Source organism: Taudactylus pleione, unplaced genomic scaffold (assembly GCF_031769625.1).
Source record: "Taudactylus pleione unplaced genomic scaffold, aTauple2 ptg001061l, whole genome shotgun sequence".
Taxonomy (NCBI): Eukaryota; Metazoa; Chordata; class Amphibia; order Anura; family Myobatrachidae; genus Taudactylus; species Taudactylus pleione.
Window position 1 is genome coordinate 384,910 of NW_028285462.1, and position 14,919 is coordinate 399,828.

Consider the following 14,919-nt stretch of genomic DNA (forward strand, 5'->3'; position numbering starts at 1 on the left):
AAATATTTACATACATCTCCAATGTGTACAGATCTGCACATACTCAGGAGCCGCACTGCGTATTGTTTCTACGACTTAGATCGCAGCGCACACTGGACTCAGCAGCGTGATTTTACCGGACATCCCGAGTAACCTGAAGGTAGGACATGCAGAGGGAGCAGCATCAGGTGGAGGTAGGACATGCAGAGGGAGCAGCATCAGGTGGGGTAGAACATGCAGAGTGAGTAGTATCAGGTGGGGTAGGACATGCAGAGGGAGCAGTATCAGGTAGAGGTAGGACATGCAGAGGGAGCAGTATCAGGTGGGGTAGGACATGCAGAGGGAGCAGTATCAGGTGGAGGTAGGACATGCAGAGGGAGCAGTATCAGGTGGGGTAGGACATGCAGAGGGAGCAGTATCAGGTGGAGGTAGGACATGCAGAGGGAGCAGTATCAGGTGGAGGTAGGACATGCAGAGGGAGCAGTATCAGGTGGAGGTAGTACATGCAGAGGGAGCAGTATCAGGTGTAGGTAGGACATGCAGAGGGAGCAGTATCAGGTAGAGGTAGGACATGCAGAGGGAGCAGTATGAGGTGGAGGTAGGACATGCAGAGGGAGCGGTATCAGGTGGAGGTAGGACATGCAGAGGGAGCGGTATCAGGTGGAGGTAGTACATGCAGAGGGAGCGGTATCAGGTGGAGGTAGGACATGCAGAGGGAGCAGTATCAGGTGGAGGTAGGACATGCAGAGGGAGCAGCATCAGGTGGAGGTAGGACATTCAGAGGGAGCAGCATCAGGTGGAGGTAGGATATGCAGAGGGAGCAGTATCAGGTGGGGGTAGGACATGCAGAGGGAGCAGCATCAGATGGAGGTAGGACATGCAGAGGGAGCAGTATCAGGTGGAGGTAGGATATTCAGAGGGAGCAGCATCAGGTGGAGGTAGGACATGCAGAGGGAGTAGTATCAGGTGGAGGTAGGACATGCAGAGGGAGCAGTATCAGGTGGAGGTAGGACATGCAGAGGGAGCGGTATCAGGTGGAGGTAGGACATGCAGAGGGAGCGGTATCAGGTGGAGGTAGGACATGCAGAGGGAGCGGTATCAGGTGGAGGTAGGACATGCAGAGGGAGCAGTATCAGGTGGGGGTAGTACATGCAGAGGGAGCAGTATCAGGTGGAGGTAGGACATGCAGAGGGAGCAGTATCAGGTGGGGGTAGTACATGCAGAGGGAGCAGTATCAGGTGGGGGTAAGTACATGCATAGGAACTCAGAGTACTGACAGTGAGGAAACACGGGGACTGTCTGTATTACATGTGTCCTGAGAGTGAGGGGACACCAGGACTGTCTGTATTACATGTGTCCTGAGAGTGAGGGGACACCAGGACTGTCTGTATTACATGTGTCCTGAGAGTGAGGGGACACCGGGACTGTCTGTGTTACATGTGTCCTGAGAGTGAGGGGACTGTCTGTATTACATGTGTCCTGAGAGTGAGAGGACACTGGAACTGTCTATATTACATGTGTCCTGAGAGTGAGAGGACACTGGAACTGTCTATATTACATGTGTCCTGAGAGTGAGAGGACACCGGGACTGTCTGTATTACATGTGTCCTGAGAGTGAGAGGACACTGGGACTGTCTGTATTACATGTGTCCTGAGAGTGAGAGGACACCGGGACTGTCTGTATTACATGTGTCCTGAGAGTGAGAGGACACCGGGACTGTCTGTATTACATGTGTCCTGAGAGTGAGGGGACTGTCTGTATTACATGTGTCCTGAGAGTGAGGGGACACCAGGACTGTCTGTATTACATGTGTCCTGAGAGTGAGAGGACACTGGGACTGTCTGTGTTACATGTGTCCTGAGAGTGAGGGGACTGTCTGTATTACATGTGTCCTGAGAGTGAGGGGACACCAGGACTGTCTGTATTACATGTGTCCTGAGAGTGAGAGGACACCAGGACTGTCTGTATTACATGTGTCCTGAGAGTGAGGGGACACCAGGACTGTCTGTATTACATGTGTCCTGAGAGTGAGGGGAGACCAGGACTGTCTGTATTACATGTGTCCTGAGAGTGAGGGAACACCGGGACTGTCTGTATTACATGTGTCCTGAGAGTGAGGGGACACCTGGCCTGTCTGTATTACATGTGTCCTGAGAGTGAGAGGACACTGGGGCTGTCTGTATTACATGTGTCCTGAGAGTGAGGGGACACCAGGACTGTCTGTATTACATGTATCCTGAGAGTGAGGGGTCACTAGGACTGTCTGTATTACATGTGTCCTGAGAGTGAGGGGTCACTAGGACTGTCTGTATTACATGTGTCCTGAGAGTGAGGGGAGACCAGCACTGTCTGTATTACATGTGTCCTGAGAGTGAGAGGACACTGGGACTGTCTGTATTACATGTGTCCTGAGAGTGAGGGGAGACCAGGACTGTCTGTATTACATGTGTCCTGAGAGTGAGGGGAGACCAGGACTGTCTGTATTACATGTGTCCTGAGAGTGAGGGGAGACCAGGACTGTCTGTATTACATGTGTCCTGAGAGTGAGAGGACACTGGGACTGTCTGTATTACATGTGTCCTGAGAGTGAGAGGACACTGGGACTGTCTGTATTACATGTGTCCTGAGGGTGAGGGGTCACTAGGACTGTCTGTATTACATGTGTCCTGAGAGTGAGGGGTCACTAGGACTGTCTGTATTACATGTGTCCTGAGAGTGAGGGGAGACCAGCACTGTCTGTATTACATGTGTCCTGAGAGTGAGAGGACACTGGGACTGTCTGTATTACATGTGTCCTGAGGGTGAGGGGTCACTAGGACTGTCTGTATTACATGTGTCCTGAGAGTGAGAGGACACTGGGACTGTCTGTATTACATGTGTCCTGAGGGTGAGGGGTCACTAGGACTGTCTGTATTACATGTGTCCTGAGAGTGAGGGGACTGTCTGTATTACATGTGTCCTGAGGGTGAGGGGTCACTAGGACTGTCTGTATTACATGTGTCCTGAGAGTGAGGGGACTGTCTGTATTACATGTGTCCTGAGAGTGAGGGGACACCGGGACTGTCTGTATTACATGTGTCCTGAGAGTGAGGGGAGACCAGGACTGTCTGTATTACATGTGTCCTGAGAGTGAGAGGACACTGGGACTGTCTGTATTACATGTGTCCTGAGGGTGAGGGGACACTAGGACTGTCTGTATTACATGTGTCCTGAGAGTGAGAGGACACTGGGACTGTCTGTATTACATGTGTCCTGAGAGTGAGGGGAGACCAGCACTGTCTGTATTACATGTGTCCTGAGAGTGAGAGGACACTGGGACTGTCTGTATTACATGTGTCCTGAGAGTGAGGGGAGACCAGGACTGTCTGTATTACATGTGTCCTGAGAGTGAGGGGAGACCAGGACTGTCTGTATTACATGTGTCCTGAGAGTGAGGGGAGACCAGGACTGTCTGTATTACATGTGTCCTGAGAGTGAGAGGACACTGGGACTGTCTGTATTACATGTGTCCTGAGAGTGAGAGGACACTGGGACTGTCTGTATTACATGTGTCCTGAGGGTGAGGGGTCACTAGGACTGTCTGTATTACATGTGTCCTGAGAGTGAGGGGTCACTAGGACTGTCTGTATTACATGTGTCCTGAGAGTGAGGGGAGACCAGCACTGTCTGTATTACATGTGTCCTGAGAGTGAGAGGACACTGGGACTGTCTGTATTACATGTGTCCTGAGGGTGAGGGGTCACTAGGACTGTCTGTATTACATGTGTCCTGAGAGTGAGAGGACACTGGGACTGTCTGTATTACATGTGTCCTGAGGGTGAGGGGTCACTAGGACTGTCTGTATTACATGTGTCCTGAGAGTGAGGGGACTGTCTGTATTACATGTGTCCTGAGGGTGAGGGGTCACTAGGACTGTCTGTATTACATGTGTCCTGAGAGTGAGGGGACTGTCTGTATTACATGTGTCCTGAGAGTGAGGGGACACCGGGACTGTCTGTATTACATGTGTCCTGAGAGTGAGGGGAGACCAGGACTGTCTGTATTACATGTGTCCTGAGAGTGAGAGGACACTGGGACTGTCTGTATTACATGTGTCCTGAGGGTGAGGGGACACTAGGATTGCCATTTTTACATGTGGAAAGCTTTATTTTTCATTAGACAAAGGTCGCCCAGCAATGTGTAATGTGTCCAAATTCAAGTATAGTATGAGACCCAATATCTGTTGGATCTGGGGAAGGGATGGCACGGGGGGAAAGGGAGCAGATTTAGGGTTAGAATAAAATGTATAAATGCCCCATTGCCCGGCCTTCACAGATGATATACATAAAACACAGCTAAAGTTTTCAGTATTTGCGCATGATCTGTGGTACAAACATGATATCTATTAAAATAATATTTGTATGAATTCTGTGATTAGTTATAGAGTAATACACAGTTCTGATTATTCAGTGTAAGGCAGAGTTTCTTACTGTCGGGATTCTGGCGCGGGCATCCCGATGTGCTGGGATAATAACTACTTCCCATATCGAATATTACTTCTTGTTTATCAGTTTCTGGATATCATTAATTTGACTTACCTCAAACTGTAAGGAGAACTTATAGTCGGAATCCTTTGTCATGTCCATAATGTAGGAATCAAAATCATCTAACTGTATCGGACTTCAAAGAAGAAAAAGATGTTTACACATTACAAAGAGTTGGAACCTCTGCTCTACATTCGTTAGTAACAAATAACTGTTGTTTTTATACTCCTATAGACATTACATAAGGAAAATAACTCTATAACCATATTTTATACAGAGACCAATAAATACACACTCTCTAATTACAGAGCTTATGCTGCCATGCAACAGAGACCAGAAAGGACATCCAAAAGAGTTTAAATGAATAAATAGTAAATAGTATTGGTTATGGGCCATAGCTTGTGGGTTATGTGATCAGGAAGTCAATGAGTAAAATACGGCTCCGTGCCCTGGAGTGCATGAGGCTTCCTCCACTGAGTGTACAATATCCACTCATCCCCTGAGAATGCTACGTGGCTTCCTCCACTGAGTGTACAATATTCTCTCATCCCCTGAGAATGCTACGTGGCTTCCTCCACTGAGTGTACAATATCCACTCAACGCCTGAGAATGCTACGTGGCTTCCTCCACTGAGTGTACAATATCCACTCATCCCCTGAGAATACTACGTGGCTTCCTCCACTGAGTGTACAATATTCTCTCATCCCCTGAGAATGCAATGAGGCTTCCTCCACTGAGTGTACAATATCCACTCAACGCCTGAGAATGCTACGTGGCTTCCTCCACTGAGTGTACAATATTCTCTCATCCCCTGAGAATACAAAGTGGCTTCTTCCACTGAGAGTACAATATTCACTCATCCCCTGAGAATGCAACGTGGCTTCCTCCACTGAGTGTACAATATTCTCTCATCCCCTGAGAATGCAATGTGGCTTCCTCCACTGAGTGTACAATATTCTCTCATCCCCTGAGAATGCAATGAGGCTTCCTCCACTGAGTGTACAATATTCACTCATCCCCTGAGAATACTACGTGGCTTCCTCCACTGAGTGTACAATATTCACTCATCCCCTGAGAATACAAAGTGGCTTCTTCCACTGAGAGTACAATATTCATTCATCCCCTGAGAATGCAACGTGGCTTCCTCCACTGAGTGTACTATGTACAGTCAGCCCCTGAGAATGCAACGTGGCTTCCTCCACTGAGTGTACTATGTTCAGTCAGCCCCTGAGAATGCAACGTGGCTTCCTCCACTGAGTGTACTATGTTCAGTCAGCCCCTGAGAATACAACGTGGCTTCTTCCACTGAGAGTACAATGTTCAGTCAGCCCCTGAGAATGCAATGTGGCTTCCTCCACTGAGTGTACTATGTTCAGTCAGCCCCTGAGAATGCAACGTGGCTTCCTCCACTGAGTGTACAATATTCATTCATCCCCTGAGAATGCAACGTGGCTTCCTCCACTGAGTGTACAATATTCACTCAGCCCCTGAGAATGCAACGTGGCTTCCTCCACTGAGTGTACTATGTTCAGTCAGCCCCTGAGAATGCAACGTGGCTTCCTCCACTGAGTGTACAATATCCACTCATCCCCTGAGAATGCTACGTGGCTTCCTCCACTGAGTGTACAATATTCACTCATCCCCTGAGAATGCAACGTGGCTTCCTCCACTGAGTGTACTATGTTCAGTCAGCCCCTGAGAATGCAACGTGGCTTCCTCCACTGAGTGTACTATGTTCAGTCAGCCCCTGAGAATGCAACGTGGCTTCCTCCACTGAGTGTACTATGTTCAGTCAGCCCCTGAGAATGCAACGTGGCTTCCTCCACTGAGTGTACAATATTCACTCAGCCCCTGAGAATTCAACATGGCTTCCTTCACTGAGTGTACTATGTTCAGTTAGCCCCTGAGAATGCAACGTGGCTTCCTCCACTGAGTGTACTATGTTCAGTCAGCCCCTGAGAATACAACGTGGCTTTATGAGAGTAAAGCATGTTTTCATCATCCGAGCATGCAATGTGGCTTCATTAACTCAGAATGCAATACGGTTTAATTCACTGAGAGAGCAAAGTGGTTTAATCTACATTGTACACAACATTGCTTTATCCACTGAGAGTGCAGTGTAGCTTTATCCACTGAGAGTGCAACATTGATTTATCCACAGAGTGCAACATTGCTTTATCCACTGAGAGTGCAACATTGCTTTATCCACTAAGAGTGCAACATTGCTTTATCCACTAAGAATGTAACTTGGCTTCATCTCTTGAGAATGCAACATTGCTTTATCCACTGAGAGTGCAACATTGCTCTATCCACTGAGAGTGCAACATTGCTTTATCCACTGAGAGTGCAACATTGCTTTATCCACTGAGAGTGCAACATTGCTTTATCCACTGAGAGTGCAACATTGCTTTATCCACTAAGAATGTAACTTGGCTTCATCTCTTGAGAATGCAATGTGGCTTTATAGCCTAAGAGTAAAACGTGGCTTCATTCACTGACAATGCAATGTGGCTTTCACCCAGAGAACATACATGGCTTCTCATGGTCTCAGTGAGTGTAATGTGGCTACATTCATTCTGTCCCATGGTTGTGCAGTGTGGCTACGGTTGTGCAGTGTGGCTACGGTTGTGCAGTGTGGCTATGGTTGTGCAGTGAGGATACGTTGGTTGGGAATACGGATGGGGAAAATTATAGTACAGTATCTGGATACAAAGATGCTAATTAATATTTAAGTTTGTTCTTTATATATATATATATATATATATATATATACACACACACACACACATATATATATATATATACACACATACACACACACACATACATACACATATACACACACTTTTTTAATTGCAGTTCTGATATATATTTTGTTAAATGGTTGATTATTGTTTGTAAATGTATTGAAAGATACGGTAAATTAAAATGTATTTGTAGGAAATATCTGTGATTGTGGTGAATTGTATCTAAGGGGCTCATGTAAAGTTGTACACAGTTGTGTCGCTAATGTAGTCAGAAAAAGACAAATCGGATGCAGCTCTAGCTACAGCCAGCTGTACAAATGTGTATACTTCTGACTTCAGTAGAGAAAGTATAGACGTAGGAGACAATGTTAGTAATAAATGCGAAAGTAATGTAATAAAGTGTCATAAATACATAAATATAGTAATGTAATAAAGTGTCATAAATACAAAAGGAATAGTGTCTGGACAGTGTTATTAATAAATGTGAAAGCCGCATGTTCCACATAAAATTGAATCATACAAATTAAAAATAAGCATCTGTTGTTTCAACCTTTAAAATGATATTTGGGGATATTCTTTGCAGTACTCAAAATGGAAATGTCAATTGCGTAATGTAAATAGAGGACTGATGCTTCTGGTTTATGTACAATCCGCTGGAGGGGCCAATACTGTATGTACTGTAATCACCCAATCAGAAGTGCCCAGATGGCGTCATCATGTACAGTTGCATCCACATGAGATCCCTCATCCTGACCCCAGGTCAGCGTAAGTTACTAGAATTGGCGCTACGCTCCTTTAGTCCCGGCCTCTATACGAGAAAGTGGTCACACGTGTAGGCTGCGCCAATGCCTAGAAGTGGACATAAGTGTATGATTGTGGTGCAGCTGTACACAAGCCTGTAAGTGGCTAAATAGAGAACTATATGCTCTCAGAGGGTTCATAAATACACAGAACATTACATTAGTGATGAGCTACTGTAGAAACATACTTGGTCAACTTCCGTTTCTTGAATCCATTTTTGTTCCTAGGAGAATCAGATAAATATATTAGGAAGTACATAGTACTGATTAGATGTCGGACAGTATAATGGCTTGTGCAGGATTTAGGATTCATTTCCCTATTATACAGCAGAACTTTAAATTATCTGATCATATTACACTTCTACTGAGGAATGATCTGATTAATAGGATTTTACATCATTTACATTTGCTTTTTAGGCCCTTGTTTCCACTCATTCATTTCACCGCTAGTTACTAACACTGGTACATTATTATTATCCCACTAACTTCACCACTTAATTCCAACTTGGAAACCACAACAGCATGGCACAGGAGTTTAGAGATAATCGGGGACATGTCTATTAATTTTACATTCCCATAGTCTATTTGCCTCCCGCTAACCCAGTTCTCAATAATCATTCTACTAGCGTCCAATATTTACTAGTACAATTGTCACATCATTATAGTGATAGTCAGTAATTGGGAGGGGTCCTGGACGATTCTGATGCCGGAATTCTAAGCACAGTCATCCTCTATGCTGGGATACTGAACGTATCCCTCAGTAAATATATATACACACACACACATACATATATACATTATCGTTTTAAAAAATTTGTTATTTGATAAATGAAATGACTGTATAGGAGTGGAGAGGATTAAACCTCCTAGGCTGGGGGCGGATCAGTGTGGGGAATCATGTGATAATTAGGGCCTATGGGTTTTTAGGATTGTAGGTATTAGCAGGGATATTAGAGATGGTTGGAGGCAGAGTCAGCCTCTTTTGTTCCCGTCTTCCCTCCCTCCATCCCTAAATGTTACTTTATTTGCTCTCTCTGATTTGGGTTTGGTGATTTCTTCGTTGGCTATTTTAGGTGGGAAAGAACAGAAGGTTACCTATTAGCGCTGTGAATATTGGTTTACTTTTTGTTTCGCTCACCTTCGTTGACTGTTAAAGTCTGCTGGACCACCCCGCCGGGGGCAGCATCATCACCTTACCGGGTGGGTAGTCCAGGTAGAAGGCATGAGTGTATGTGTTGTGGTTACAGTGTTTATAGTGTTGGGTTTGGGCTGTTAGCCGTTCTTTCTTTGCCACCATATTTAAATTAATTTAATTAATTTTAGTAATTAATTAATTATCTGTTATTTAAATAAAATAGCTAACAATTCTGCCACATACAAGTCTCTGTGTCTTTATTTCAATTGAGTATGTTTTATTGTCACTGATTCACGCACTGGTCAATCCTCAGACGATGGGAGGTTTATATTACTAATAAACTCTAGAACCACAACGACAGTGAAACATGAGGACGGAGAATGTAACGCAACAATGTTTCATTTTGATTTGCTGCTTATATTGGTTCTACAGATCAGACAACATTAAAGTAAATAATTTGATGCAAACGGAATTATTGTGCCAATGGCTACAAGATGCAAAAGACTTGCTGGACTCTCGCTGTATCATTGCGTCATGTGTAATATAGAGACAAAAGACTTGCTGGACTCTCGCTGCATCATTGCGTCATGTGTAATATAGAGACAAAAGACTTGCTGAACTCTCGCTGTATCATTACGTCATGTGTAATATAGAGACAAAAGACTTGCTGGACTCTCGCTGTATCATTACGTCATGTGTAATATAGAGACAAAAGACTTGCTGAACTCTCGCTGTATCATTACGTCATGTGTAATATAGAGACAAAAGACTTGCTGGACTCTCGCTGTATCATTACGTCATGTGTAATATAGAGACAAAAGACTTGCTGAACTCTCGCTGTATCATTACGTCATGTGTAATATAGAGACAAAAGACTTGCTGAACTCTCGCTGTATCATTGCGTCATGTGTAATATAGAGACAAAAGACTTGCTGAACTCTCGCTGTATCATTACGTCATGTGTAATATAGAGACAAAAGACTTGCTGGACTCTCGCTGTATCATTACGTCATGTGTAATATAGAGACAAAAGACTTGCTGAACTCTCGCTGTATCATTGCGTCATGTGTAATATAGAGACAAAAGACTTGCTGAACTCTCGCTGTATCATTACGTCATGTGTAATATAGAGACAAAAGACTTGCTGGACTCTCGCTGTATCATTACGTCATGTGTAATATAGAGACAAAAGACTTGCTGAACTCTCGCTGTATCATTGCGTCATGTGTAATATAGAGACAAAAGACTTGCTGAACTCTCGCTGTATCATTACGTCATGTGTAATATAGAGACAAAAGACTTGCTGGACTCTCGCTGTATCATTACGTCATGTGTAATATAGAGACAAAAGACTTGCTGGACTCTCGCTGTATCATTACGTCATGTGTAATATAGAGACAAAAGACTTGCTGGACTCTCGCTGTATCATTGCGTCATGTGTAATATAGAGACAAAAGACTTGCTGGACTCTCGCTGTATCATTGCGTCATGTGTAATATAGAGACAAAAGACTTGCTGAACTCTCGCTGTATCATTACGTCATGTGTAATATAGAGACAAAAGACTTGCTGGACTCTCGCTGTATCATTACGTCATGTGTAATATAGAGACAAAAGACTTGCTGGACTCTCGCTGTATCATTACGTCATGTGTAATATAGAGACAAAAGACTTGCTGGACTCTCGCTGTATCATTACGTCATGTGTAATATAGAGACAAAAGACTTGCTGGACTCTCGCTGTATCATTACGTCATGTGTAATATAGAGACAAAAGACTTGCTGGACTCTCGCTGTATCATTACGTCATGTGTAATATAGAGACAAAAGACTTGCTGGACTCTCGCTGTATCATTACGTCATGTGTAATATAGAGACAAAAGACTTGCTGGACTCTCGCTGTATCATTAAGTCATGTGTAATATAGAGACAAAAGACTTGCTGGACTCTCGCTGTATCATTACGTCATGTGTAATATAGAGACAAAAGACTTGCTGGACTCTCGCTGTATCATTACGTCATGTGTAATATAGAGACAAAAGACTTGCTGGACTCTCGCTGTATCATTGCGTCATGTGTAATATAGAGACAAAAGACTTGCTGGACTCTCGCTGTATCATTACGTCATGTGTAATATAGAGACAAAAGACTTGCTGGACTCTCGCTGTATCATTGCGTCATGTGTAATATAGAGACAAAAGACTTGCTGAACTCTCGCTGCATCATTACGTCATGTGTAATATAGAGACAAAAGACTTGCTGGACTCTCGCTGTATCATTGCGTCATGTGTAATATAGAGACAAAAGACTTGCTGGACTCTCGCTGCATCATTACGTCATGTGTAATATAGAGACAAAAGACTTGCTGAACTCTCGCTGTATCATTACGTCATGTGTAATATAGAGACAAAAGACTTGCTGGACTCTCGCTGTATCATTGCGTCATGTGTAATATAGAGACAAAAGACTTGCTGGACTCTCGCTGTATCATTGCGTCATGTGTAATATAGAGACAAAAGACTTGCTGGACTCTCGCTGTATCATTACGTCATGTGTAATATAGAGACAAAAGACTTGCTGGACTCTCGCTGTATCATTACGTCATGTGTAATATAGAGACAAAAGGGTTGGGACCCGCACTAGAAAAAAACAAATCTAAGTTGGCCAACCCGAAAAAGTGGTTCGCACTATATACTCAATCTGAAAAATATTACAGTAGGGTATATTATATTATATTATTATGTGTAAAAGACCAACTTAATAAGATTTAAAGCAATAGCAGCAGTTAATTCCTAATTCTTGGTTGGTGGTGCTCCCCTGACTCAGGGCCTGATTCAGACCCATTCGCGAGCGGCTGTCCGCTCGCAAGTGGGTCGATGGTGTGCACTGCGCATGCGCACGACGGAGGGAGCTCCGTCGTGCGCATGCGCAAGACGCGACGAGCGAAGGACTTTCCTTCGCTCGTTGTGTCTGATCAAAGGGGGCGTGCTGTCGATTGACAGCACGCCCCCTTTGGTGGGCGTGCCGGGGGCGTGCCTCCCAGACGGGGGCATTCCTAAGGGAACGCCTACCGTCAGAAGCCGGCCCCACTGACATCACTAGTGATGTCAGTGGGAGTGATTTTGGCTCTGATAGAGCCAAAATCACTCTGGGCCTTGCGGTTGAGAAACTCAACCGCAGGCTTCGGCTCGCAGTGGCGATGGTCACGATGGTCAAGACCATCGCGACCATCATCCTGCACGCTCGTATATGCTGTGGGTGGTGACCCACAGCTATACGAGCGTCCAGGAGGACACTCCATAATTATGGAGGTGGGCCCTGATTCAGAGCGTCCGGCTCTGAATCAGGGCCTCAGAACAGTATCAATAAGGAGAAGGAAGAGAAAAGACTCTTTGGCCCGTATTCAATTGCCGGCAAAAAGTCCCGGACTTTTCGCCTGGTGTACTTTCTGCCTACATCGCTGGTTTGGGCTCTGGAAAAGTATCGCGTGCGTCCCCACTATTTGCCCTATTCAGTTGCAAAGGACGTGAGAACGAATCCCGGCGAAACCCAAACAGTGCTATCAGATTTGGGGAAATCAGCCTGACACCCCCAAAAGATGCACTGACATGGGGGAACACTATGGATACCCCGAATAGCCATGCTGAAGGTATTTGGGTTACCGGAATGGTCTCAATAGGTGCTATTTAGCGTCTTTGCACAAGTGGTGAAGAATAGCATTTAGCAGGGTTTTTTTCCCCAAAAATAAGTAGTCCCAGCAAATTTGGGGTTCATGAAAATGGGTGCAAGCATGGTTGAAAATCGCTAAAGTACATTTTTTTTAAAAAACTTAAAAAACGCACCTTCAGCAAACACCTGCAATCGAAAAACAGCTTGGCCATAATTGGGGGACCCCCTGGAGTCTATTTCGCTAGTTTTAAAGTTTGTCCCCCAAGTCTTTTTTAAACTTTTTTTTACGCAGTTTACCTTTGGGGGACTGTCCCAAGGCTGCAGGGGAGTTGCCGCAACTTTGCACCCCAAACCCCCAATGCTGCACTTTTTCTCGCCTACTTTCATAGGCGAATCTTTTCCGCTGGTTACAAGGTGCAGTCTTTGCAATTGAATACAGGGAAAAGTTCTGGCCTGGCGAAATTACGTCACCAGCGAGAACTTTTCAGCGATCTCGGCTTTTCGACGGCAATAGAATACGGCCCTTTGTTGGAGGCATCTTGTAGTATGAATAGATTAAAACTTAACTTTAATTTTTTTAGGTATTAGAATATAAGGGGAAGAGGTTATTTTTCAACCTCCAATAATATTTAAATACAACCAATAATTACAAACAAACCTAGAAATCAAGAGGCCAATTTTTATTAATACAGGCAAAAGGCGAGTGTTGTAAGTGGTTAGATTCAACACATTATATATATCTATTATTGATCATTCAAAAAACATCCCTTGTTATTGAAAATAATGCTGGTTTTAAACATATCTGGCACCTGTAGTTCCACTGTAAAATACAATAGTCTACTTCCATTTTACACTTTATTAACCCCATAACACAGCCCAGGGGTGCTGGGAAGAGCCCCAGCTTCAGACCAAGTCTGGGGTTTCGGGAGAGGGGGGACCCCTTTTTCGGGGGTCCCCACCACCTCTGAGATCCTCGGCTTGGCCTGACCGGCTTGGGGATGCTTTGGCCCTGGAGACCTGGTAATAGGGTCTCCTGGCTGTGGCATTACACCCTGATCGGTTTGGTGCTGGATCTAAATATAGGGGGTCCCCTACGCAATTTCCCCCCCCCCCCACTGTATTTAAAACGAGGACTGGCCCTGCAGCCAAGTGCTGGTTCCTAAATTATGGTGGAACCCTACTCATCTAGTTTCCCCTAATTTTCTGAACAAGGACTGGCTGTCAAGTCCAGGGCCTGTTAGGCTTTTGGGGGGGGGGGACGGGACCCTACGTCATTTTTAAAAAAAAATTGACCCTAAGTCAACTGTTTATGGGCAGAAACATATACAAATTACAATGATTTGTGTATGCTTCTGCCAATCTCGCAGCTCAAGAGGGGAGTTTGAAAAGTGAGTTTGGCAGAGAGTTTGCGGTCATCTCACCCGAGCTTGTCATCCAGATTCTTGGTAAATTTGAGAGATCTGAGAGAAATTTTAAGTACTTCCGAGTTGGCCAGATGGTGATTTCACCCGAGTTTTACGATTGAGAAGAGAGAAATCTCTCTCTAACTCACCCGACTTTGCCGTTAGTAAATTTGCGAGATGAAAATCATTACTAAAATCACCCGAGATTGTCATCTCGACCAATCGCGAATCTTAGTCAAATTTAAGTCTTAGCACCAATATGTTGCAATGCAGCAGCTCAAGAGCCAGCAGAGAGACAGTACCAATATGTTGCAATGGGAAACACCGCCGGCTTCCCGACTGTATAATCCTGGCAAGGGTTAAATGACCGGCGTCGAAATCCCGACGCATGGACTAGTGTGGAGTGTGGAGCAAGATATGTAGGAATGACCACTAGAATGCTGAAACAGCGCATTCTGGAACATGTAGGGGGAGTAAGGAATGCCAGCTTAGACTTAATAAAAATGAAACAACTAACAGTAGTAGCTAAAGATTTTCACTACAAACATCAGGGTGACCTTCGACTAATGAAAGCGAATGATTGGAAGAAATACGCCTCGGAATCAGAGGTGGTGATCTGACTAGGGAACTCCTCAAATGGGAAAGCTTTTGGACATTTAAACTT

The 14,919-nt window shown here is 44.7% G+C and overlaps 1 protein-coding gene across 4 annotated transcripts in view; it reads right to left on the minus strand.

Moving 5' to 3' along the window:
- PTPRO (protein tyrosine phosphatase receptor type O) overlaps positions 1–14,919 on the minus strand; it is a 640,592-nt gene that overhangs the window by 110,988 nt on the left and 514,685 nt on the right. For all 4 annotated transcript variants that reach the window (XM_088461537.1, XM_088461535.1, XM_088461536.1 and 1 more), the window contains 2 exons: positions 8,239–8,274; positions 4,558–4,639 (listed from right to left, as the gene is read on the minus strand). In XM_088461537.1, coding sequence (XP_088317663.1) covers positions 4,558–4,639; positions 8,239–8,274 — 118 coding nt within the window. The remainder of the gene's footprint in view (positions 1–4,557; positions 4,640–8,238; positions 8,275–14,919) is intronic.